Raw genomic sequence first — 27,933 nt, 5'->3', positions numbered from 1 at the left:
GATCTTAAATAAACTGAATTTCATCAAATATTGTAGCTCTACAGGTTTATTGGAAAGCAAAATTTATTTATGATCCCAAAACACATTAGATTTTACCTCATTTCTACCAGCTGAAATGGAGTTCGCAGAGGAAAACTCAAAGCCACTGTCAGATGCCAAAGGCAGCACCGACTGTCCTGTGGATACAGGAGCTCAGAGACCAACGTGGAGTGGGCAGCTGGACTTCATCCTGGCCACTGTGGGATACGCAGTGGGACTGGGAAACGTTTGGAGGTTTCCTTATCTGTGTTACAGCAGCGGTGGAGGTGAGACTGCCATATGGCATGTACTGCTGTAATCAGTAATTATGGCAATAATAAACAAGTTTCTGGGTTAACTTTTTGCTCGGGCAAATGCAAAACAAGCAAAGACAAGTTGAAACTAGTTGTCAGCTAGAAAATAAAGGTTTATTTTTAAGCTTTATTACATTGCTGGAAGGAAAACACAAAAATTGCTGAATGCTCCATGTTGTTGCTTTGAATCTTTGTAGTAAGAATAACCTATTTGAGTTATCTTTTTACTTCTTCTCTCATAACCAGTTCCTGATCAAATTTTAAGTTTGCTGTTTGTCCAGGAATGGCTCCAATAAATTTCTCTAGAATTTTTTTGGGTTTTTAACCACCATTTAACCAAGACAGGCAAAGAAATATAAAAAAATTATTAAATAAACTAAACTGACAAATAGAATTACTACTTATAAAACAATGATCAATTCAAAGTGAGATAAATGGATCAATTGTCGAGAATGATAAACTTTGGAAATGTAGCTTGTTAACTGGAATATTTTTAATGGTGAATTTGAAAAAACATTGATGATACTTTATATGTATATGTGTATTGTATAATGAAAAATATAAAGTGATTAAATAACATGAATGAAAAAACCAAAGACAAGTGACAAACATGAATAGCACTAAAATCTAAAACAGTTTTCTTTGCCAAAAAACGGTGGGGATTTTTACTCCTTTTTTTCTTTTTCTTTTTTTCTTTTCAAAAATCACTTTTGGCAAAAAAAAAGAAAAAAAAAAAGACCTAGGCCATTATTTTAGGAAGATCACAATATTAATATTTGCAACCTTTTGCTTCAGGCGCCTTCATTATCCCGTACCTCGTCATGGTTTTCCTTTGTGGCATTCCTCTGCTCTTCATGGAGTTTACTGTTGGCCAGTATTCTCGTTTAGGGTCAGTGCATGCATTCGCCAAGATCTGCCCCCTCTTTAAAGGTAAGTGTCTCTCTCACTGACAGAGGCTGCTTGTTTTGGTGAAGATAAACCTCTGATTGGATTCTCTGCATTCGCACATGAAAATGAAGAAAACTTGGGCTTTGCATGTAAAAAGCATATAAATACTTGGTAGGTTTGATTAATTTAGAAATTTGATAAACATCTTCTTGGTTTACATTCAAATTTGTGCTCAAAATGTTAACCCTATTTAATGTTTTATTGCAACACAATAAGTTAGAATAAGTGGAAAAAAGTAATTCTATTCAAAAGCTGAAACATTTGTATTATATAGATTTTTTCCCACAGAAACAGGCTCAAATTCATCCCAATGTTCTTGATCAGGAATTTGAGTTGAGGTTATGGGCTGAATAATCTGCTAAAAATTATAGAAAAAGTTAACATTTCCAGGGCCAGTGAACATTGAAAAGGAGGCAAGATTTGAGTCACTGTTGAAGTAAATTTGGTGAGCAATGAGTCACCCAACGCACATTCAAAGAAAATGTAAAGCAAGATTGTTTGTACGTGCACTTTACTCAGAGTGAAGTCACTGATGAATGAGGAAAACAAACAAGTGGCAATGGATCACACAAAAAAGTAGAGTAGATCATGTTTTTTCCAAAGCCATGTTAGTGGCAACGTTATGCTTGTTCAAACTGACAAAAAACAAAAACTCACATATAGGACGTGGTTGTGCCAGAAGACAAATACATCTCACACTTTTACTCCATTAATGATCTGCACCTCCACCTTGTTTAAATCATCTTTTTAATATAAGAGGGTATTCAGTTTGGTCATAAATCAGTTTATGACAGGTGAACTTAGTTTCAAGTTTTTCTATGCATGTGCAATGAATGGATTTCATTCATCCATCAAACTCTATTTCTTTCTGTGAAAAGGCTAAATAAATATTGAGAGATAAATTGCTATATGTACGGTAGGTTGTGTCTTTATGTTCACTGACGTCAATGGAAAATTATCATAGCTATATGAAAATAAAATCCTATGTAGAGCTATAAATGATCTATTTATTTATGTTTTACACAAAGAATTGTATTTAACAGTTATTAAGCTTGTAAATATCTTTTTTTTCCACCTTGACAACTTCTTATTGTTGATGGATGAGAACTTGTTAGCTTGAATATTTTTAATGGTGAATTTGAAAAAAGTCAGCTCATTATGAAGCTTTACACTAATTGCTAAGATCAATGTGTGGATCATAAATCCAAATTTAAAGGAAAAAACTAGCATTTTTTTTTTAGATGAATTCCTTTTTAATTTGAAATATTTTCTAGACTTCTAATACAATTTGTTGCTGAACATAAATAATCACACATGCCTTATTTATGATCCATAACCTTGAATCAAACCAGCACATAGATTACTATCTAGCTCAAACAAGAGCCCAACCATCAACAATCCCACACTGACTATCTGTCTTGTTTAACATGAGATTTTTCTCCAAAGTTTTCTTATCTCTTTAAAAACAGAGATAATCTACCCGGTCAAAACGTTTGGGTCCTTCACTTGATTTATCGCTCATTTCTTCCTGGTTATTGCTCTGTGCTACACAAGGGCCAAAAGCAGGTAGCTTGTTTTCTATATGATCTTGTCAATGATTTAACTGTGCCACTCATTTTCATCCTACTGTGTTAAACACAGCTCAAGATAATGAATTACTATACTTAGCAAACATTCCATCCTCCATTTTCTCACTCTGCTATTATAAGTTTTACTGTATTTATTGGTATTTTAATGTGTTAGCCCAACATATAGCTGTGGATAATGAGTGATGTGCATTGATAAATAATAAAAATTTTACAATTAAAAACCTTAAATCATGTAGTGTTTATTACATGACCTTTAAAGTTGACACCCTGATAAAATCCAGTGCAAATCAGTGCTCGTCATTATTCCTATCAAGAGATCAGAAGACTCATTTTTTCATCACGTTCACAGATTTGATGCAGCGTGGTTGCGCAGTATGAAGGAGCAGCACAATCAGGCTGAGAAGTGAGATAAATGTGATCGGTTTTGGTGATCGACAACAAGAGACCGTGATCAGCGATCACCGATCATACAAATTGGCGATTGTGATCGGTGGCTGATCGATCGGCACACCTCTAATATTTAGCAAAATCTAGAAAAATCTTTCTGCACACACTGTCTCTTAAGAGAACCATTAAACCATAGCAGCTGACTAACTAATATAATAGCTATTCTGTGATTGATTCCTGTAATACTGTACCTTTAAACAGCATCCCGGGCCTGGATGAAGTGTATTATTAAGACTGTAGCCCACCACAGTGATATGAACAAGTCAAAGGAACAAATAAGCAATATGACTGAAACCACTAAAAACTGACTTTGTCTTTCATTAAATTTCTTGAAACATGTATATGTAACATCAATATACATTTTAGCAATTTTTAAAAAATCAAGTATTGAGCCATACAGAAACTAAAGGAAATACTTTTTGGACTTTCCGGTAAAATGTAGTAAATTAAAAAGCTGCTTCTGGTGAGGGACAAATTAGGGCACCCCGTAGTTTTCCCAAGTGAAGATGGCTGAAATCAGATACATGTATAGGCTATTACATCAGTACAGCATTGGTACTCATCACTGTAAGATACCTTTGCTTTGTTTCAACCAGACACTTTTGTTTGCTGTGCTCCCATGTGTTAAGTGGGAAATAACACCATATTGTGGTTGAAAGAGCAGCATGAAGGTTTAGCAATACATACCAGCTTGTGGGTCTGGTAAGGAATTTAAAGAAAAAACATTTATAAATATCCTCCGTTTACAAGCGGAGGATATTCAAACCACTGCCATCCTGCCTAGGTTTGGCCAACGAGCCAAATTCATTCATCCAAGATGCTAAAAAAAGTCTAAAAATAAACTAAATGTCATCACAGGACCTACTGTAGGCTCTTGCTACACTTAATGTAAAATTGCATGCCTGTGTAGAGTCATAAATCCACCATGAATACAGTGGATTAAAAGATGAATGAGGAAAATGTGGAGCCAAATGTTTAAAGATGAGTGCTGAACAATAACTGGGATAAGCTTTCTTCAGAACAGTGTTAGAGAATAGTTGATAGATTTATGCAACATCTTAATACATTTTTTTTTACCAAAATGGAGTGAGTCCAGCTGTGCAAAGGTTGGCTGTCCTAACTTTTTTTTTTTTTTTTTTTTTTTTTTTTTTTTTTTGTAGAATTATTAGTTTATTTACGTTCTTTTCCAAAAATAAAAAATAAGATTTGACATTGACATAATGGGGCGTCCTAATTTTTCCCATGGATGTTAAGTTTAGACACATTTTGTTGGTGAGGGACATTTTTCTGCCGGATCACTGCTCAGTTTGGAACAACAATGGCTTCTATATTAAATAATTTACAGCTTTTGCAGAACTTTGATCCCGTCTTGCTGTTAAATTCAACAACCACCAGAAAATAAGTTTTTCTTTGGACTACAGTAATAAGTAATGCTTCTAGTGAAGTGTGTAACCTCTTCAGCACATATTGCACGACTTCTGCTGAATCATGCCTTACTTTGCCATCTATTCCTCCAAATGTCACTCCACAGGTGTAGGTCTGGCCACAGTTGTAATCTCCTTTGTCTTCTGCACATTCTACAATGTGCTCATGGGCTGGGCCTTTTTCTACTTCTTCAACTCATTCAGAGAAACTCTCCCCTGGTCGTCTTGCAACAACACTTGGAATGTCGTTGGAAACTGTTCCAGTGGTTTTCCTGGCAATTCCACCCATCTGCAGTCTTCAAGCCAGCAGTTCTTTGAGTGAGAAGCCTACAGTTTTTCCCTGCTTCAATTACATTTAATTTACAAGCACTTACTCAAATTATGTAATTTTAAGTTTTAAATAATTCACTCTTGTGCCACCTATAAATATAAACATGTCGCATTCTTTATGTGAAAGATCAACCTCATCTTTTGTTGTTGCTCTGGAAGGAAAATGAAGAGACCTAGATATAGAAATATTAATATCCTTTCTCTTCCCCCCCAGTCACAAACTTTTAGAGAAAACCAGTGGGATTGAAGAAGCTGGTGGCCTACAGTGGGAAGTATTTGGCTGTCTTCTTTTCTCATGGATCATCATTTATTTATGCATATTTAAAGGAGTCAAATCCACAGGCAAGGTTTGAATCATTATTGTTTTTCCACCCGATATATACATGGATAGTTCTGTAAAATTTTACTTTCCTTCTTACAGATTTCTTCTGTTAGTTTACGTCACTCTTTAATGCGTCAAGTCATAAATCACATTAAATATTAGGCAATGATGATCTGCTTAAATACAGTAAGCAGTTTTAAAGTTATACTTTCATTTATTAATGGAAAAACTATCCAAACTAACTTTCCCTTAATTGTCTACGTAACATCATAACTATCTGTGACACTTCTGGCAACAATTTCTTTCAGGCTTTAATGAGAACTGTCTCAAAATTATTTCTTCGGCTATACTGAACATCTCAATTATATTTAAGTCAATACTTTGAGTTCCCAAACTTATTTTTCTTATTATTTATGAGCCACTAAGAGGTGGACTTGGTAGTGTGCATCGAATTGCCTGAGGATCCATTCATGGTTCGTTCATTTAAGGGCCTGAAGCTGGAAATTGGCTGCAGGCAGGTCTTCCAGAACTCAACCCTGCATGTAGTTGGGGGGAAAAAAATCCTATTTTAAAATTGTCATCTGTCACAATTAATTCACGATTTAACAAAAACAAATGATGACTGGACAAAAAAAATTAAACAGAAGAAATCTCTAATGGGGAAAGTTTATTCTTACAGCTGTGTATAATAATGATGGGGATTAATGTTGCATCTCTCATTCTTGTGTTCATCTTGATGCTCCCTGACAATTTAATAGGCTTAATAATTCTGATTACCGTAGCTGTGTCATGGTATTTGTTGATAAATACTTTCTGACCTAACTTGTTAAAAGAATAATGTTTTTTTTCTGACTGTAAAATTACTTACAAAGCCGGTATCCACAAGTTTAACCTTCTCAACATGGAGGCTTCCATGCTCAACAATGTTGTTTTTTTCTTTTTTGTGCCACATAGGTGGTGTATTTCACTGCTGTCTTTCCATACTTTATCTTGTTCGCCCTGCTTATCAATAATATCCAGCTGCCAGGAGCCAAGGAGGGCATCCTTTATTTTATAACACCTGTTTGGAGCAAACTGTTTGAAATCAAGGTGAGAGCAATGAAGCAACTAACAGAGATTGTTTGGGTTTATAACCATATTTTGTGTATAAATCAGCCATTTCTTTTTGAGTGATTTCTTATGAGACTAATTCTGTTCAAAATTTAGCAAATGTCAGAAAGTCAAAAGTAAAAAAGGTAAACAATACATACCTTTAATTGGTTGCAATCTAAAGCCAAATTTTTCAAAATTCCTCTTTTTTTTGTAGTTTTTTTTGGTAAAATTAAACATTTTGAGCAGATTTGGCTTGCAGTGGCTCCATTAAGAGCAGTAATTGTTGTTTAATCTCTGTCTTCTTGTTTTGAAATATGACTCCATGAACACAAAGAAAGAAAACAAAGGAAAGTAAAGCAAAATCAAATAAAAACATATAAAACTGGTCTTTGTTTTCTTTTGTCTGTTGCAGGTTTGGGTCAATGCAGCTGCCCAGGTGTTTAACTCACTGGGAATAGCATTTGGCTGCATGATTTCAATGGCTAGCTACAACAAGTTCAACAACAACATCACAAGGTAAAATGTGATTAGTTTGTTTTCACTGTATTTAACAAATAAAAGCTTTGTTTTATGCATAATGTACCACCTACATGTTCAGTGGTTTTCTCTAGCAAAAAGAGCGAATTTGTCCTCATAATGACTAAACACTGGGATAGTTAGGGAATAGTGTAAAATAATATACTGTTATTTATCTATAGACTATAGCATAAATGCTAAACACTAATTACATTAAATTAATTAGGACCTTTGATCAATGTTGGAAAATAATTAGCCTGAGAAAAAATATTAAATGTTTTTTAGACTTGCATCTTTATGTTTTTTATACATAAAGACTTAAGTATAAAAAAAACAAAGTTTTTTTATACTTCAGTTCTTTAAGTGTAAAAAAAACTTAAATAAATTGGAACTAAAAACAAAACAAAAATAAATGATTTCGCAAATAAACAGAACCAAAGTACTGCGACCAGAAGATTTTGCTCACATTTTGGAGCAGATAAACAGTCTCTGTACTAGTTTCTAATCACTTGCTCTAAGCTTAAACTTTAGGTAAGAGCTCAGATTTACTGGGTTACTGAATGGTGCAGACACCACAGAGTAGCTACTTTTCAATATTACGTGTTTTTTATCCATAAATGTTTTATAGGATGTTTTCTTTGTTATTGGAAGTCAGATTTTCTGAGTTCATAGTTGGCAAAACAATAACATCCTTTACCAGCACACAGCATGTATTAAAACAGTTGTATTGAGAATCAGTTGTGACAATCATATCATGTTTAAGATTCTTTCAGTGGTCTGTAAAGTTTAATTTGTTGTTTTGCAGGGATGTGTTAATAGTATCATTAGTCAATTCCTTCACCAGTATCCTGGCTGGCCTTGTAATCTTCTCAGCTATTGGCTACATGTCTTTTAAACACAATCTACCAGTGGACAACATAGCTACAGATGGTAAGAACCGAGTCAAGAAGATCACCCTGTAGTGCACTAACTTTTTGGAAAATACTAAATAGGACTTTAGAGTGAATGGTTTTGTTTTGCTAAACATTCTGTAAAGACAAGATGTTTCTCATTTCACTTGGAATATTTGTTGTTAACATTTGTTTCAAATGACACAAACTTTAAAAAGTGGAGAAGACCAGTACCTTTTTAACCTAAAATTATACTTTTACATAAAGAGATTTTTCATTTTAACTTTACCCTTTCTCAGTAATACTCAGTACAAACAGTTATTAATTAATACTTTCTTTTGGGAGTTATATAAAATTTGAGGGGTTGTTGGTGTTTTCAGCTAGTTCAGGTGCAATAAAAAATTGTGTTGGAGATGGGTTGTGCTTGTTTTCAAGTTAGGTTCAGATCTAACTCCAATTAAGAATCTGTGGAAAGACTTGATAAATGTTTTGCAGATGCTTCCCATCTAGTCAGTAAGAGGTTGAGCCAATTTGTTAAGAGTGGGCAACTATTTCATTCTCCAAATATGCAGTTTTTGTAGTGACGGATCACACAAGACTTGCAGCTGTAAATGCATTTAAGGCTCAAGCACTGTTTTAAAGTAGATGAATACCAGCAATCTTATCTTTTTTCTTTTACTGAATAAATAAGAAATTGTTTTTGTTGCTACATTACATAAGAAACATTAAAGTTTGTGTTTGTTATGACAAAATATGAGAGAATATTAAGTTCATTGCAAAGTGCTCTTTTCCCTCTACTTTTTGACAAGAAGTTAATATACAAAATGACAAGGTGGTTCAGCTAATAGAAGGCTTTGTGTTCATTTTTCTCTGTCTAAAGTTCATAAAAACTTTAACTGGCTCAGGTCCTGGTTTGGTGTTTGTTGTGTATCCTGAAGTTCTCTCCACCATGCCTGGCTATCAGTTCTGGACTCCACTGTTCTTCATCATGCTGCTCTGTCTTGGACTCGACAGTCAAGTAAACATCTGCACCTCTTTACCCTTTAAAATCATAAGCCATAAAAATGTTACTTTTTTTCTTTTATGGCCTTTTTTAACTATAACCTTTAGAGTTGTCAGTAGTTTTATTTTGTCTATTTAAAATAATTTGGAAAGCATTCACACATGTGTATCTAATTTCTGTTGTATAATTCTACTCATGGCACACACAAATGGTAACTAGGGTGAATTTATTTAGTAGTACTTTTCACTTTTGTTGATCATTTATGATGCTTTACATAACAAGTAACACTCTATAAACATTCATTCACAGTATTTTAATGAGCTGCCTAGAAATCCTGCACTTTTCCCTGCACAAAGTCAGAGGCTCAAAAGTAATGTTTGGTTCAGTGTCCTGCCCATTATTACCTTTATTTTGTTCTTTAACATAGAAGCGAATGGGTAAGTAAAGGAAAAATAAACAGGCTATAAAAACGCTCTTCAGGTTGTTTCAAGATAATCTTCACGCACTAACTTAGTCATGGATGCATAATTGGATTGAAAATATTTTACTTTTTGCAGACTTCTGTTTCATGCTACCATAGTTATGAAAGTACTTCAGAAACTAACCATTTTAACTGTAAAACAGCAGCATCCTAAAAGTTGGCAGAAAACACTGGTATTGGTTGATATTTGTATGGTCTGAAAATGGTAGACAATCTGAGTTTTGATCCCTCTAAAGAATTAGAAAATAAACTTTTTTTTTTTTGCACTATTTGATCAGATTATCATTGATCTTTCATCAATTAAATTTTGCACCTCTGGCACTATTTTCATTGAGTTGTAGCACAAATAGCCCATATTTTCTGAGGACATCCATGTCACAAATGTAATAACGTTGTGTTACATGCTCAGAGTGAGTAACGAGTGTTTTCTGCAGTTTGGTAATGTGGAGGTGGTCGTGACGTTCTTGAAGGACGAGTTCGGAGTCAAAGTTTCTAGGTACCTGAAGAGAGAGGAGCTTCTTGTTCTGGTTGTGTGTTTTGTGGGACTTCTTTTGGGAATCCCTCATGTAACTCAGGTGAAAAAGTCATACCCTTTCTTTATATTTTGCTAAGAAGATACATCTGATAATGAGGAATGAATGCTGACAACACTTGCTAATTAAGCTTTACTGTCCTTTTTTCTAGGGAGGCATTTACGTGTTCCAGCTGATGGACCACTACACTGCTGTGGGTTCCCTCATATTCCTGGCTTTCTTTGAAGTAGTGGCTGTATGCTGGATCTTTGGTAAAGTTTTACATCTAGTTCATCCTTTTACAACAAAATGCTATCTTGTTACGTTAGTGCAAAGTTTTTATTTTCATGGCAGCCAGATTTCATGCTCGAGGTTAGAGGATATTTAAAGCACTTTTCTTCTGTCACATTTACTCTTATTTTCATTTTGCATGTTTTTCTCATTCAGACTCACATACTTATTACCTGATATGTAGTTTAACAGCTGGATGTCTGTGTTCCTATGCCTCAACTCTTAGTTTCTTTCTGCCAGGAGTCTCTCGTCTCTCCCTGATGGTCAAGAGGATGCGAGGCGAGTCTCCGAGCCTCTTCTTCCACCTCTGCTGGCTGCTCTTCTGTCCCCTATTGATACTGGTAAGTCCTGTTTTTGCCTACAACTCCTTATGAAATTCAGCCTTCAGGACTGGCTTTGTTTTCCACACAGTGCATCCTGGTATCCAGCATTGTTCAATACAAGCCTCTTCGCTATGGAGAGTACATGTACCCACTGTGGGCTGAGGTAGTGGGGTGGGTCGTCTCACTGGTCTCTATAGTGTGGATCCCACTTTGTGCTGTTCATGAGATTTACAACAGCAAAGGATCACTTCTTCAGGTGAGCAAATAAAATATATTTTGAGCCTTTTAATGTTCTTGTTAGATTTAGGCTGTTGTTGACTTATTAGTGGGAGATCATTTGGTAAAATCTAGTTCATGTGTGATTAACTCTGAGAAGTTATACAAGTATTGCTTTATTTTACACCTGACTCTTTGTCCGAGGTAGTTCTCTAAAAGATAGTTTCTTTTTCTTCTTCTTTAACCCTCAGAGAATCAAAACAGCTGTGGCTCCCACATTAGACCTGGATGCCATGGATCCTCATCCAAAGAAGCAGGAAGCAGACAAACCAGTGTTGGAAAAACTGTTAAGATCATCTGTGTATCCAGAGAGTGAAAACCAACTTTGTGTGTGAAATGATTAGTCCTATGGGATGCTTAGATGTGTTAGTCTTTGTCTGTTTTTGCAAGGTCATGTTTTTATGAAAGATATAACTTTAAACAAACTGTAAACTTTGAAGGTTTTTATTTTTTTCTGTAAAAACCTTTGGTTTTATCCATCATCTGAAGGATAAATAACAGCGATTTGTTTTTAGAATCTTACTGTTATGTAAAAAACACAACTTATTCTGTATGCTTTGTAAATGCAGGGATGATATTCTCAGGGTGTTTTGACTATTGTGCTTGGTGGGCTTTGTGCTGCATAATGAATCTGTGGAATTGACAATTTATGTTTTTGTAAATCTGAAACACAACAGCTGCTTCAGTAATGACACATTCAGATCAAATGTGGCAAGTCGGTAACAAACCAAAAGAATAAATTAAAGAATCAAATCTTTTAATAACACAAGTTAAATTCAGAATTTGTGGCTTTCTACCCACAATAAGGGGAGAAACAAATGCTCACATGGACCCTTTTTGAGTGAAACTTAACTTTAATCTGACCTCAGTCTGTTCTGTGATTAAATACTTTCTATCAATCAATCAATCAGTCAAATTTTATTTGTATAGCACATTTCACTAGCAATGCATTCCAAAGTGCTCCACATCAAATCAAACACAAAAACACAAAGCAACATAGATGCCAAGACGCTCACTCACTCAATCAATCAGTCCAGATTGATGATTAACCTGCTGGGGAAGATTTTGTCTGATATCTAACAGAGAGCTGATTTTTATCGACATTATATTTTGTTCAGAGTTGCATTACTCTTCTCTTACAATGTTTAGTTTAAACTTTATCCTTCTTTCAAAAAGTGTAAAGTTAGAAAGAGAATGCATGTCTTTCTAAAGTTTATGTGATCAAATCTGTTATTCATTTGAATTAATGTTTTGACCTAACTGTTGAAGTTACTGAACATGTTTATTAACGTCTAAACATATTAAGCGATAGCTAGGAACGCGACTGGTTTTCCTATTGTTGAAATGTAATTTATTATAACTCAAGTTTTGTGATTGTTTAACAGTCTTAGAGAAAATATGAATGATTTACTACTTACTCTGTAAGGGGAAATGTCAAAACTCAATGAATGGAAAAACTTCGGTCAACAATGAAGCTGTAATTTTTTAACCTAGGAAATAAATATAAACGGCAGGAATGGTAATGTAATTTAAAATTGTCTAAGAGGTTCTGACTTACCTTCTTGGCTATTTCTGTTGCTGACTAATAAAGAAAAACATTTGTCCTGCTGGAGATGTCTGGATCAAAAAGTAGTGAACATATTCTTTGAGAAATGCATATCATTATTCAAGTGAGAAGTGAACATTCGTCTCATTTACACCTCTTCTGATATTCAGTAATAAAAAATACAAATGATCTAGATTTTATACTTATTTTTGTGGGCTCTAGTGTGCCTTATTTGAAAGTAGGCTGACAGTACAGGGGGTAAGACATACGTTCAATGTCGACGGGTCCCGGAATCGAACCCGCGACGGCCGCGTCGAGAACTCAAGGCCGAAGAACGTGGGTCGCGCTGTCCCCTACGTCACCACAGCACGTCCCTTAAATAAAGTTTTTAAAAGATAGATGTGTCTGCCTCGTAAATTTCTTTCTCCTCACGTCTTTCACTGTTTTTTTTATATTTGATGTAACATCCGTTGCTTCCCGACAGGCATAAGGGCGTAGTATTCAATTAGTTGTGTATTGCATCTTAAACAGCTTCATTATTTTACTCGTTCTTGGGAGGAAACTGCAGATCAGCAGTTCTTGGAGGATGTAATACGTATAAGCAGCTATAGCTAAAAAGCAAGATTCAAAAGAACACAAATATAAATATTTTAATTAATGTCTACTAAAACTTGCATGGTACAAGTCAGACTATTCTTATTAGATTACTTCATTTTTATTTCACAGTCACCATTTAGAGCTCAATAAAGTAAACTGAAAAAGCTAAACCTGAGACGCCATTATGTGTATTGTCTTCTACTAAAAAAACAGTATCACAAACCAACAAAAATAAAAGTATTCCAAGTCTTCAATAAAGTTTTTTTTTGGTCCTCTTGGTCCAAAGTATCTTATGAACCTATTACCTCATCATGTTAGTGTCATCTTCCTTATTGCCACTAGGTGGAAGCATAGCAACAAAAATTAAATCAGGGTGATGGTTTTTACTCCAACGGCGTCCATACTTTAACAGTAAAACCATTAAAATCGGTTTCACCGGCTGTATTTTAGTCTTCACAGTGATGGTTCATCTCTGCTCTCATGCTTCAAACCAACCATTACATCTGTAAAGGATAGCTACCATATCTTATTAAACACTTCACTTCAGTTCAACAGCAGTAGAAATCTTTATTATTCTAATTTATGTTCCTTATCGTCGGCTTTGCTGCTCTGGGTATAGAATGACATAACGACTGCAAAATTATTTAAAAGGAAAATAAAATGCATTAACAGATGAGAAACTGCTGCTGGAATATATGCAGGGTTAAAGTATGTACAGGGCAAGCTTAATCATGCTGACTTGTCATCAGCACAAACGTTGATAATGTTGATTGTGAAATTGTGGTCACTTTGTATAGTTAACATAGTGAACTGCAGAAAAAAAAAAAAACACTCCAACCACAGGAGATCAGAGTTGAGTTAATTACTCCCTTGTCATAAAGTGCTGTTGTAGTGCCCTCAGCAGAACTGTACGTTAATCAATATTCCCTTCCTGCTTTCTCCATGACAGAACGTATCACAGGCATTAAATTAGCACTGGGAGGCCTGTGTGATCAATAGCTATAGACAGTGGAGCCCAAGGGGAAGTAAATTAATGACCACACTAGGAGAGGAAGTTGGTTGTGATCCCGGATGGCCAATGAAAGAGGAGATAGGCTGCTATCTATTTCATGTTGAGTGGTATGAAGCTATTTATCTCTGCAAGCCAGAGGGTGAAATTAGCAATCGAGCTTGGGTCTTTTTCTTCAGTGCAGAAGTAACTCTTGTGGTGGTTCACACAACATCCTCCAGCTGCTGTGGTCGTCCATCTGCACTGGAATAAAAAGCAGAAAAGTGGCTATGAAATAGAAATGTTTTATGAACACTAAATGACTTCATTAGATGATCTTCGTGAGCACATTTCCTTTTGATATCATTTCAACTCCGCATCAGAAGCCTGGTGAATTTAGGGAAAACTTTGTTTTGACCTATGAATTTGGGAATATCGTAATTTTTTAGACAGATGAGTCTAATTAATTGTATACCAGAACAGATGAAAGGTTTTTTTTGTGCCAAAATCAGCAAACCTCATCAGCTGCAAGCCATGGATGTGGAAGTTTCAGGATTTCGGGATGTTTTTGCTGCTCACTGTCTGAGGGGCAAAACGAAGTTCAATTTTGTTGTTTGCCTCCAATTTATTGTCTTTAATGATATGTGGATGGTTGTTATATTAATACAATTAAAAAACATTTACTAGGGTTTTCTGAGTTCAGGAGCTGCTCTGTTTCATTTACTTGGTGTCACTTATCTAGGACATGACAACGACATGCACTAAACAGAAGAAAACCAGATTTCTTCTCTTGTTTCTTGATGACATTTTACCTCTCACCAAAAAAACTTACCCAGCTCCAAAAAGTCCACAATCTAACACTTAAGAGAATAAAGTATCTACAAGAAAAAAAAAAAAAGAAATCTAGATGCCTTCTATTTTAAGCACTTAGAATCAGTTTTATTTATTTATAAACTGTGTGCTAATGAATGAGGTCATCTTTTTGCGTGTGAAAATTTCAGTATGAAGTCTTAATAACAAAAATCAGAGTCCACTGTGATTTGCGGACGACTTTTTGATCATCTTTGTTTGCTGTCTTCCTCTTCACTCCTTTTCTTTGCAACTGCAGACCTGAATTGAAATCTTTTCCTCTCCACCTTTGTGGCCCTCATTACAGATTTGCACTCTTTTGTGGTTCCTTTGATTTGCATTTAACTGCATAACTCTGACAGGACTGGTTCATCTGATAAGCATCTATGAAGTATGACTCACAAGTCCAATAAAGTAACCTAAAAAGCATAGAAAAACACTTTAGACAAAGCCTCAGCAGCGTTGCACTACAGAGTAGAACAATAATAAACACAGGCTCTAGAGAAACACACCGTGAGTGTAAAATGCATCCTTTATTATCATTTCTATGAGAATTAGATGTTCGGTATGGCTGAGTAAGCGTTTATGTTTACTTAAGATCATTCTCCCAGTCTTTCAAATGCAAATGAATAAATCCTGCAAAGTATTCATATGCCGATAGGAGCTTCAAGGGTTGACTGCAACAGTGCACTTCACTGCACACTTGCCTTTGTGATGATAATTTTTTTAGAGCATTTCATTTAAACTGTTTAGGATGTGCATGCATTACAAGTCTGCTTCTGAATCAAGCTCAACCCTTGCTGGTAACGGGGCCAGATCACCTGCTTTAGAATATAGACATCACATTTTACTTGTATTGAGTTTTTTTTTTTTTTTTCATATTTCTTGCCTAAAACAACAGATATGCATTAAATAACCCAGTATCCCCAGATACTTACTTCTTTCTAGCAAAGAAGCTTCCTGAAACCTGAAGCAGGTAAGCTGAATGTCAATCTAAACATAATAATTTCAAAAATACTGTTTCAAGTGCAGCATTTTTTTGTTTTGTTTGACCTTTCTGTTCTGCCTTTTTTCCTGATAAAATGTCTTATTTATACCTTCTAATCTATACAGTTCCTCTCCAAAGTGTTCATGCCTCCTGAACTTCTCATTGCTACTACATACCTATATTTTCTCTATTTGTATTTTTTGGGAGTTAGTGAACAAACATTATCGTGAAGACCAAGGAATACACCACAAAGGTCATTATAATGTTTTGGAGATGTCTAAAACAGAGCAAGGCTATAAAATAAAACATAATGTTCAACATGTTGTTTGAAACAGACAAAGCCTTAGATTTCACAGTACTGAAGTGCAATACTCATAAAAAAGAGGCTCATTGTCTCTGCAGAAGGTGCAGAGATGCATAACTTAGGTACTGAAGGGTCATACTGGTCTATCAGGTAAAATATTGTTTTAACCTGACAAATTATGTTTTGGCACTGTACCTGCAGAAAAAAAAAATCAGTGATTTAGAAAAATATTAAATATGAAATGACAGCGTTTCACCTTTCTCTCTCAATATGCATAAACTTCACTACAGAGGAGACACTTCTCCACAGATGACCTTGAGGATGCTGAAATGGTGGCTAAAAATACCAACAGCACTCTTTCTTATTCACAAGAGCTTCATTAAGTGGTGCAGAATACAATCTGAATGTAAGTCATGAGTGCTGGCACACATTTAGGAAAAGTATTTTATCTTATAAAAGATTTCACAGCAGATACAGCATTATGTGTGTTTCTACCTTTAGGTCACAGAGATTATGCAGCACTTGAATCTGTCTGTATTTTTTAGATAGCAGGAAAAGTAACAAGGTTAAGGATGATTAAACATTTGCCTTTTCTCTATTAATTTGCCTCCCTTTTTGTCCTAACCTGATTGCTGGAATTATATCCTTTATATTTTTTCCTTGCCAACACATTTCTCTTTAATGTGAAACCTGGTAGTCAGTGAGGATACAATACTTTGCTAATCAGCTCTTCAGCTGAAATCATTTTATTAAAATTGATAAAATTAGAGCTTTTCTGAAGACAAAGTTATAACTAATGAGCAAGAGGAACCATGCATTTAAATGATTTTAAACCTTCTCCCCAGACAGTCCATTATAAGCTTTCATCTCAGCTAAATAGCATCAAGATCTTTATCAATACAGCTTTTACATTTGAGTTGTGCCATCAGTCTGTTCAGAATCTAGAGATATTAAAGTGAGGTGAATGCTGCAGGAACAAACTGCGTCAAACTAACATGGCTGAATCTTGTTGATCCTTATTGATTCTGTTCTGCCCTCATGGAAAAATGAAATGGCAGGCACCATCCATCCTCTTTTTTTTTTTTAGGTCATCTGAGCATATTTATGGTGGCAGTAGAAGAAAGAGATGCAAATGACAGGGGATGTCAGCAAGACAAATTGCGCCATGAATTGGGTTAGATCTCCTGGGCATGTTCAGAATGAGCGGTGACATAAGTGAGCTGCCTTTTGACGGCTTCATCAAAATCAACATTTAGTTTCTCCGGCTCTGCAATAAGCAAAAAACTAACTTCCACAGTATTTGCTTTGGGGACTCTTTATTGTAAATCTATATGTATTGCCAGTCAAGTGCAATTTCAAACATTGCTAGTGGACATTGCATTTCTTAAAATCAACAAATGGATTTTTAATCAGGAAAGATGATTCAAATCAGTACTGAAAATACATGAAATATCAGAAAATGTTCCAAACTGTCATGAAACGGTGGTGTGGAGGAAGTGAGGCAGGATGCTGTAGACCCAGGGTGTAATAAATAAATGATTTTAATGATGAGTGTCTAGAATAACACAGTCCAAAATAGTCCGAAAACACCGGGCAGCACAGCCAAGCGGAAGCCAGGGCTCGACGGCGGCAGCAACAGGTTACACAAAGGACTAGATTACGAACTGGGCACAAAAACGACAGAGACACGACACAAAATGAGACGACAACTTAGACAAGGACCCGACAAGGAACAAAGAACACAGGTGGGGTTAAATACAATGAGGGTAATTAAGGAACGAGACACACCTGGGAATGAGACACACCTGGGAAAAATCAAGGGGAAAACAGGACAACATGGGGACTCAGACACAAGAAAACTCAAAATAAACACAGAGAAAAACTCAGATTGTGACACAAACTTCTTAAATGTTAAAGACCCAAGAGCTGTGACTTTTAGCTCCCAATTTTGCTTCAGCAGCATCTCATTCACAAAACAAAATACACTACCTTATTTGTTCTGGCATGATTTGAACGTTGCATGGGTAAAATAAACTTGTCTTCAAGTCTTGTTTGCAGAGGAAATATATTTATCAATGATCCATTTATCCAAAACCTGATTACCCTGGCAGGGTCACGAGGAGGCTGGTGTCGATCTCCAAAGATCATGAGTTCCCCGGACCACTCCACACAGGGCAACACAGAGTCACATGCAAACACTCAAACAGCACCACACCCTAAACCCCTCTGTGTCAAACTTTACACTCAACACATTGCAGTCAGGGAAGGGCTCTTGTCCTGGGAACCATCAAACCCAGAACCATTTATTGGTTTTCCAGACAGGGAGGCATGATTTGTCACTCACCTCTCCACAGCTCTAATGATAATATGATTTACACTACTGCAAGCTTCAGTTTTTACACAGTGCTTTTCAAAATGAGAAAGTGTGGTGTTCAATTAATGATTTTTTTATGTTACTCCATTGTTCTTATGGGTCTCAAGTCTATTAATATCAGCTGTATATTTTTGCTTATAAATATAAGGTTTCTTCCTACCTATATATTGATTAAATAGATAATGAGATAGATCTGAGCTGAGAATAAAAAAAAACTGCTGGAAACATTTGCTTCAGATGTATCTGATGAGACAGGAAGCAGAGTCAAAGGGATCAAATAAAGCTCAATAAAGTAATCATTATCTCTTTAGAGGAACTAAAAGATGCAGGTCTTTAGTAACACTGTCTCGTGTTGCAGCGGCGACATTGAGACACCCCTTGAATAGTGAGTTTGAGTGTGTGGTTGATTTCACAGCCTCAGTCGACCCAGCAAAATATGTTTTGTGGCTGTAAAATGGACAATTAAACCTCATTTAGTTTGTTACGTGCTCCCTTTGTGTACCAGTTTTGAGTCAAATCCTTTGAAAAGAAAAATGTCATGACTTATATATATCTCTAATAAATTTAGTGAGTCTTATAAATAATGCAAAATGTTTCTTTGGTAGTTTTTAATGAAGCTGCTGAATTATTAAAACCAGCAGCCATCATAAGGTTTCATAGATGGTTGGTGCCACCTCAATGGATTTTGCTCCAATTCTTTAACTTCAGTTTCTTTCTCTCTTTTTAACTCAAACATGTTTTACCTTCTACCCCCGTTACTTGTTTAATGAAATATCATCTCAGTGCGACATGCTGCCCTAAAAAAAATCCTGTTTTTAAATTTAAATATTGCTCATTGCAGACACTGCTCAAAAATCCCAAGTGAAAGATGAGACAAATACAGTAGTAATTTAATAAATACTTCATGTTCATAAAATATCCTTTGTTTACACCAACGTTTCTTATTGTTTGCAAAACAGTTCATGTATGCGGAGGACTGGTTTTGCAATCCATCTTCTTGGGGAACAGGAAACCAAATATTTTGTCAGTGGGAAACTCACAGCAGAATGAAAGTGACCTTTAATTAAAAATATTTTTATGATGAAAACCACAACCGAGAGGCGCACCTACCAAAAAGAAACGGAACAATTGGATAATAAATGAAAAATTATGACAAAATGGCTCCAAGCCAATACAAAAACAACTACAAAGAGAGAATAAATTAAGAACATGATTAAAATAAAAAAAATATTTAGAGTACATGAAAGCAGAACAAACACAAAAAGTCATTTCACAAGGAAGTAAAGAAATACATAAGAAAGGAGAAAAGAAACCTGAAAGACTAAAATGACAATAGTTTTCTGACTGTGATGTAAAAGCTGAAACAATATTATTATACCCACCAAAAATGAAGTTTACAGCACACAGTGTTCAGATAGCTTTGGGTTGCATTTAATCTGAAAGAATCTCTTGTGTTCACAGCTTTTCATGGGGTCTGTGCTCAAAACCTTAAAGAGGGGCCCCTATTGGGCTGAACATAATGAAAGGGCAAGTAAAACAATTACAGACGTTCAAGTTTAATGGACAAATATATTATATATATCAAGAAATCCTAAAAATGAATGAAACAAACAAATAATCAGTAGATAATTAATTTGAAAACACTTTTTTGAAGCATAAAAGAGCTTTTTCAGTCACTACAACAGAGCTAGTTGGAGAGACAATCCAGAAATAGACATCAATAACCAAGAATTACATCCCTTTATCTTTAGACTGGAGCTCAAAATCCAACTTTTAAGACCGTACAAAGCACTTAGAAACACACCCAAGTTAGTCAAAAATGAAGCAGGAAAAAAAGGCTTATGTAATTTCATCTGAATTCAAAAAGCTTCCTGCTGAGTGGGAGGGAAGCGTGCTTTTGCTGAAAGGTCAAACACGCTGCTCGGCAGCTACATTCATTGATTCTGTTATTTCGGTTTTAAGATCAATGGGAAAATATTCCAGAGAGCATGCATTTGTGCATGTGCACATAATCGATGAATGTCACACGTATTGGAGAGACGTCACTGGTATTCCCATCATGGCTCACCGATATGTTTTTGAGGCCAGCAGGAAGCTGATATACAAAGCTTTTACAGCTGAAAATTACAATCACAATTGTCTTATTGAAGACTAGTTGGTCTTTTTGTGTTGCTAAGTTTTTTCTATACACATAAAGGTGCTTATATATATATATAAATTATTTCCTTGATCAGTTCTGGTTCTTCACATTTTATTAGATAATCTGCTGGTTTTTTTTTTTTTTTTTGCTTGTTTTTTTAAATAGAAAAAGTGCACCTACAGTTTCCACATGCTCTGAATTTCAATTTGACTCCAGCTGTTGTAGTCATAGCATTGGCACCAGCACAAATAACTTCAAACTGGATTCTTACTGCACTTGTCTATTACGATTTTTAATTAATCATTTTCTACTAAAAGCAAGCAATTTAAAAATCTTCATTGTCCTCATTAAAACCAAGTAAAATCACATATTTGACTTGGTATACAAACAAAGAAGCAAGAAGTTTATGTGAAATCACGGGCCACATCCTGTTTTAGGCAAACAAGAGGTAAATAATCTAGCATCTTCAGACATGATAGCAGCTGGCAGAGGGTTGACCTACAAGGAAGCTTCATCTTGGAGACCACAGCCGGCAGCCAACCCAGAACATGCAGCCACATATTTGGATAAGCAAATCAGCCACCTGCAAGTGCACAATAACTTACAACTTCTCAGTGGCAACCAAAACAGAAAGGACACGACTTGTAACATTCATAGATACCGCTGCAGCTCAAAAAGACAAAAACGATCCAATCTTGCAGCCTTGAGCCTCTTACATGAACCTTTAATCCACCATTGAACTGGTTTACATTCTCTACTCATCCTATCTTACCTTCACTACCAAACCTTTGCTGATCTTTTTTTGAAGCTAATTGTGTCTCCTCAGCAGCTGCTTGTACAATTTTTACTTATCCCTCTGAAAATGTCTCCTCTTTTTTTTCTACTCCACAGTAATTTTCTCCCTCCAGTTTTTCTTGACCTTTAATTTTAAAAAAAAAAAACAATCAAACTATAAACCACTTCCTGAGTTGATTTGTGAAATCTGTCTCCACACATTACAGCGCAACAGCCGATGAGCAAGTTTTCATGACAGGTGGGTGAAAGATTTCTTTCAGGTTTTACCCAGTAAAGTTTCACTTAATCAGATTTCTGGAGGTGTGTTTTATATAGGTCAGAGCTTAAGGAGAGCCAAGTCTTGATTCTGTTTTTCTGCACAAGGGAAAACATCCAAGAGGCAGCTGCTTCACATTATTATCCAAAAAAAATAATCCCCTTCTGCATTTTGGTCTCTCAGATATGCTCTTTCTGAATTATGTTTGGATTCAAGTGTTTTCTTCAAACCTTTTTACTGTAAACAAAATAAACAATCTCACAAGATATTCAGTTCTTTTAACAGAAATGTTCTCATATGGAGGTCTGAACTTGTTTTATTCATCTGTGGAAAGCAGTTGAATTAACTCTAAACAACAACAATTAGCCTTACTTTACTTATTTAACAGAAACAAACAAAATTAACAAAAATGTGTTTTAGTACTGAGGAATAAATCACATCAACATAACCCGTCAGCATGAGTTTCATCCTCATTGGTTGAAATTAGTTCAGTGAGACCTCTGTTTTTGCCATCTACAGTACAGAATAATTGATCACTTTCAGCTGTGAGTTGTTGAAAGGAATTTTGCCTGTTTTAAGTCAGTTTCTTCCATCTTATCATTGTCAGCCAGTCCTTGGTGAATTTAGTGGAATGGTTTGGATTGCTCTTGTGTTGCACGGTCCAGGGTTCAGTAGTCTGTAGTTTTTCTACAGATTTTGATATATTTTCCTCAAGCATTCTGATATATGGTATAATTCTTCTCTTGTTCCCATTCTCTACACGTTATCCTGATGTGATACACCTGTATAAAGTTTTAGATAATTTATAGTGGGAATAAGTGTAGGGGTTACCTAATTTGTTCTTCTCCAGAAAATGTTTTTCAATTACATTTTACAAAAACATTATCATTGTTAGTTAATTTTCCTTGCATTTTTCAGTACTGATAAAAGTCTTTCCATATCTGTTAGACCAATACCCAGAACGTAAGGGTTACATTACATGTGATTACATTTATTATTAATGTCTAATATTACCAACATGATGAGCTCTAGCTACAGTCTTAACAGTTCACCGATTCCGGCATGCTGGAATCAGTTCAGTTTTAGTCACTCGAAACCCCCTTGGAACCAAGACAGTGGTTGGTCTGACTTTGTCTCTTGGTTTCCCTTATTGAAGCGTTTATGAATAATCCTGAAACCGAAAGCCTTTCAGAGCAGACTAGATTGACTTTTGAAATCAGTATGAGGTCTCTGTTTGCTGGGTTCGGCTAACAGAAACTGTTCTTGTCTCTGTGTCTCGAGTTAGAAAGCTTTGTGAGAAAGGTTTTGCATACTTATTGCAGATGAAAATGACCGACTTTAAAAGATTTTCCAAAATGTAGCTGCGTTATGTTTCTCACGATGCTCTTTGTTTTGGCACAGGGAGTGAAATGGGTCTCATGGGAGAGACTTTCACAAGAATTTCACATTGAGAATCTAAGCCCACATAAATATTTGAAAAAGCAATTTCTTCCTTGAGATGTGTGTTGTTGTTTTGTATTAATAAATATTTGACTTAATCATGAAGGAAACAAAGACATTAATATCACTGCATACTTGTTTACTTTTTGCTCTCTGGGCTCAGATTTGTTTGAAAGATGTAGAAATAAGAAAATATGGTCAGAATGTGTTTTTTTATGCTCCCCCCCGTTTCAGTTCACCGCCAACGTATCCCCACGAGAGAGAAGAGATTTTACACAACGAGCCTATTATCCTCTATTTAGTTCTGTGCTCTGCTTTTGAGGGCGAGATAAACCAGTGTGCCACATGAAAGCCAAACTCACAGAGCATGCTTGCTGCGAGTACTTTAGTTTTCTCACTTTCGCTGCATGATTTTTGACCTCTTGTATGTTTGTTTATCATTTAATAAAAAATAGAAGAGGGATTGTGAATCCTTTTGTGCCATCCGGTTGAGTTGTTTACCAAATCGATGCAGCAAAATCCAATTTACCCTGCTCAAATTTCTGAGTGGGTCCTTCAGTGTGTTTTTGGCCAGTGTCCCGCTCTCCCTGCCTGATTCAGCATGAGTAATATCACTGCTGCTTGCTGGTGATTTTAAAAGTAGAAGTGTGCAGCTGAGTCACCATGTAGAGGAGATAATTGTATATGACAGCGCTGCTGGCGACAGCAGCCCGTGAATTGATGCTGCTGAAGTATGAGGAGTCATCGATGTTGAGTCAGCGTGTTATGCCTCAAGGACAAGCCAGCAAAAAACTTTTAATAACTGAGTAGCTTGTCCAAATAACCGGTGGTAATGCAAAGAGAAAAACACTGTCCTGGAAAACAGTATTTATACCATTTGAAGGTTTTGGCATTAATACCACAAACTTTAATGTGTCTTGTTGAGATTTTATGTGATTTGATCGACTCAATGTAGAACATAAATGTGACGAGGAACAATAAGGAAGAAGGGTATTCACTGTTTTTTTCATTTTTTAACAAATAAAAATTTCAAAAGTGTGGTGTGTATTTGTTTCAACCGCCTTTATCCTAATACCCCTAAATAACATCCACTAATGGAGTCCATCCATGCATAATTTAATCTCAGTATAAATCCAGCTGCTCTGTGAAGGGTTTAGATTATGGCATAACTTTTAACCCAACAAGAGGTGGCTGCTAAACTAACCTGACAAACCAGGAAGTTTATGTATCAGGGAAACATCTCAGAGCCCAATTTTAACTCAGAAGTTCAGTGGAAAATCTGCTGATAGTTGAACTATCAGCGGAGACACTCTACACATCCTGCCTTCAGTCACAAAAGTTACTGTGGACAAAAAGACATAAAAAGTCCTATTTACAGTTCATTGCAGGCTGGGTAGGGGTCACATAGCAAACAACCCTGATCATCAGCGTGAGAACATTATCCCTGCAGTGAAAAATATTGACAGCGTCATACTATGGGGATAGTTCTCATCAGCAGTGACAGGAAAACTGACCTCAGGTTGGCGAGAATGATGGATAGAGAAAAACCTCAGTATAAAACATATAGCAAAAGACTTCAGACTAAAGTGCAGGTTCCACTACCATAAGGACTACAACCCCATAAAGCAAGATCTACAATGAAATTATTTACATCAAAGCAGATCCATGCAGAATGGCCCAGTCAAAGTACAGGGCTAAATCCAGGTGAGTATCGAAAGCAAGACTTCGAACAAATGTACGTTTAGGCAGCAGAATTGGTAAGGAACAATACAATAAAACTGTCTCAACACAGTTTACACATTAAAAACACTGCTGTTAAACAGAGCAGATGATCGTCCCGGTTTAAGCAGAAATCCTGTGTATAACAGAGCCGCACATGGCTAAACATCTGGAGGTGGGTTTGAGAGGAGCGATGCATAAAGGATTAAAATCAGAGAGCCAAGCAGAAAAAATTGAAAACCAACTGAGCGAATCTCGACGTGACCGAAAGGGTGAGCTTGAATATGATTAGTTTACATTCAGAAACCTCATATCAGGAAGGTTTTAGACATTTACATCATTTCATTTCTGCATGCAGCCTCAGATTGGTGCACTACAAATGCCTTTTCAAATAACTTATTTTTTTCTTCTTTATATTTCTGATTTTATTTTATGCTTAAATATACATGCATGTTATATTTTCTATTATTTTTCAAATTATCCAACTCAGTCAAACAATTATTTCATTTGAGCATGCTATTTTTAATGCTGTACAATATAATTTTTCTTATGTTGTTAATCTGCCTTTATGTCTTATGTTGAAAGTTTACAGTTCTTTGCTCTTTTTGTTTTTATACTTTTACCTTCTGCATGCTTCTTTATGGCGGTAAGATTTTTTTTGAGCATTCAAATATCTGATATTGACTGATTGATTGATTGAGATGCAAAGGAGAGAGCAAAACTGTTACAATGTTAGCCCTTCAAAACTTTATTGTGATTGGGAAATACCTGCTGGATACTATATGAATTGACAGACCAGGGTTACAGCATTATGTCCAAGAAGAAAAGAGACAAGCAACTCTAAAGACTGCAAAGGAGGTAGGAAGATAGAAATAGATATAAATGACATAAGAAAAACATAGAGAAATAATTGAAAACTGAACAAGAAGGAGCAGATGACTTTAACATTAAAAGAAGAACTTGTATTGAAAAATATGAAAAATATAAGCAAGTCAATTAACGAGAGTAATCTTTAAATCACACTTCCAATCGCACTGCTTATCCAAAATAAATAAATCTCACTCGGCCCCCAAACGTAATTCTGCAGGACCTCATAAACCTTCGGGCCGGCCCTGACCTGGCTGACGAAGCTTACCTGCTTTGCCCAGAAAGAAGAAGTATCTGCTGTGTCGCTTTAATTACAGCAGGCAGTGCTGTTGGTCCATGTGGGAGCGCACGGCGCACGGTGCGGCGCTGCCTCCCTGCAGCATGAAGCTGTCTGCTCACCGGACAGCCGACAAAAAAGAAGAAAAAAAAAGACAGGTCGACCCACCGCTTAAATCGCATTCAAGCGTCGACTTAAACAGATTACAGCAGTGATTGTAAGAGGAAGGAGTCGGAGCCAGCGCTGGGAGCCATTAACACTTCTCCTTGCCTCTCCGAGCGACACATAGAAGCGTGCAGCGGGTTATTCGCGGTGTATAGTGGACTGAAGCTCAATGCAGAACCAGCAGAGAGGTACGAGCTAACGGGATCCACCAACTAACCTCTGCAGTCTGCGGACGGAAGCACGGCAGACACATGAGTTGTTTATTCTGGAGGTGAAACATTATGACCGAACCTGACTGATGACCATCCTCAGCTGAGTTCCTTCCTGCATGAACAGCCACACCATCTGCTGAGGCTTCACCCAGTCTCAAGGCTGAGGTAAGAAGAGTAGTACTCATGTTATCTCTTAATTTGATTAACACCTGAATCACAGATATCTGCCGCTGCAGCAGATCACACAGTATGGAAGTGAAAACTGTGGAGCGGCAGCATTGGTTGGATCTGTGCTGCAGGAGTCCTGCTGGTTCCTGATTGAACAAGAACACTTTTGGAATAAACAAGTGGCGGAAAATGTCAAAACCCCACATATTAGTTTGCAGCACTAAATGCTGCCCTAGTTTAATGAGAAAGAAATCGCTGCTTGTTTTGTTCCGACTAATTAGATTTCAGATCCTTTTGCAAGCAGTTATATGATAATAGCTGCATTAGCTGACTTATATCAAAAAAAGAGATTTCTGTTAGTTTGTGACAGCTGTTTCTATGTCTTTGCTTTTTCTGTAAAGATGCTTAAGTCAAACCAAATGCATGCTTGGTGGCCCACAGACTGGACCCCTTTGTCACCCAGGGCCCCCAAGTGTGAAGATGCCAGAATTTCATTAGAGACCTCCTGCTAATTTTTAACCACAGCTGCAATTCACACTGGCCTACTTCAACCTGTGCTGAGCTTGTTTTGTAGTGTGTGGCTTCAGAACCTTTCAGCTGCTGACCCATAAAGCTAACAGCTGCAAACACTTGCAACTCCAGTTATTTACAACTGAAGAGTACAGATGTAGCTAATTAAACAAACAACCCCAAAAAAAAGGGTGCACTGCTCCATCCAGGTTCTCGCTGAGCCTCTGCCCCAAAAGTAGAAGTGTAAATTCCTCCATGTCTTGTTCATGATTGATGGTGGGGTGGACAGAGGTGGCCACTAAATTTTCCCAATGGGCCACATGAGTAACTATGATTGTTGGGAAAGGGCTACGTCAATGGCTCCATTACTCCAAAACCGTATTTGAAAATAAGCTCTATTTGGTTTTTTTTGTCAGCTGTTTGTAACAGTAATTGTTGCAACTGCATAATAAAATGCCATGCTGACAACTGAAACCATATGTAATGGTTTACAAGATATAACATATACAGAAAATGGTTATTTTCTGTACAGAAAATGTAGAAAATGTGTATGTATTTTTGTCCAGTCTGCAACTGTTGGATATACTGGAACTGGTTGCTAGTAGACACACAGAACAGACCACTGTGGCCTCTTATACTTATATTTAAAGGTGATGTGGAGTGGATGATTAACCCAATATGAATGTCTTTGGACTGTGAGAGGATGCTGGTTTCCCCCGGGGTGAACCCCAAGAAACAAGGAGAAAATGTACAAATGCACCCAGTTCTTCTTGCTGCAAGGCAGCAGCACTAACAAATGCACCACCTGGATGTCAAACTTTCCTCTACATCATTATTAATTCACACACAAACAGGTTAATCTCAGAAAACTAGAATAATGCATAAAAGAGCAATATTTCTTGCCAATCATCTCACAAAGTAATATAGTCATTTTATACAAATTGAAAATTTTCAGGTTTAAT

General features: G+C 36.3%; 2 protein-coding genes across 2 annotated transcripts in view; both read left to right on the top strand.

The window, feature by feature from the left end:
• The first annotated feature begins 115 nt into the window (after positions 1-115).
• si:ch211-225b11.1 (uncharacterized protein LOC561694 homolog) lies at positions 116-14,164 on the top strand. Its single transcript, XM_044111013.1, has 13 exons — positions 116-305; positions 1,128-1,262; positions 4,848-5,058; positions 5,285-5,417; positions 6,347-6,481; positions 6,897-7,000; positions 7,806-7,930; positions 8,796-8,908; positions 9,809-9,949; positions 10,059-10,158; positions 10,418-10,518; positions 10,589-10,756; positions 10,968-14,164. The coding sequence occupies exons 1-13, from the start codon at positions 116-118 to the stop codon at positions 11,109-11,111; spliced, it is 1,800 nt and encodes a 599-aa protein (XP_043966948.1). The 3' UTR covers positions 11,112-14,164.
• Positions 14,165-25,926: 11,762 nt separating this feature from the next.
• The window catches only part of wscd2 (WSC domain containing 2), a 50,550-nt gene continuing 48,543 nt past the window's right edge, over positions 25,927-27,933 (top strand). Inside the window, exon 1 of the mRNA XM_044111442.1 lies at positions 25,927-26,458. The gene's annotated coding sequence lies outside the window, so the exon portion shown is untranslated. The remainder of the gene's footprint in view (positions 26,459-27,933) is intronic.

Source organism: Gambusia affinis, linkage group LG03 (genome assembly GCF_019740435.1).
Source record: "Gambusia affinis linkage group LG03, SWU_Gaff_1.0, whole genome shotgun sequence".
NCBI lineage: Eukaryota > Metazoa > Chordata > Actinopteri > Cyprinodontiformes > Poeciliidae > Gambusia > Gambusia affinis.
Note: the sequence above shows the minus strand (reverse complement) of the source record. Positions and strands in the feature narration are given on the sequence as shown.

Bases quoted from the DNA above. Each gene is read 5' to 3' on its own strand.
- si:ch211-225b11.1 (XM_044111013.1), top strand. From the start codon at position 116: ATGGAGTTCGCAGAGGAAAACTCAAAGCCACTGTCAGATGCCAAAGGC. The intron at 10,159-10,417 runs GTAAAGTTTTAC...TCTTTCTGCCAG, and splicing joins GGCTGTATGCTGGATCTTTG to GAGTCTCTCGTCTCTCCCTG. The intron at 10,519-10,588 runs GTAAGTCCTGTT...TTTTCCACACAG, and splicing joins TCTGTCCCCTATTGATACTG to TGCATCCTGGTATCCAGCAT.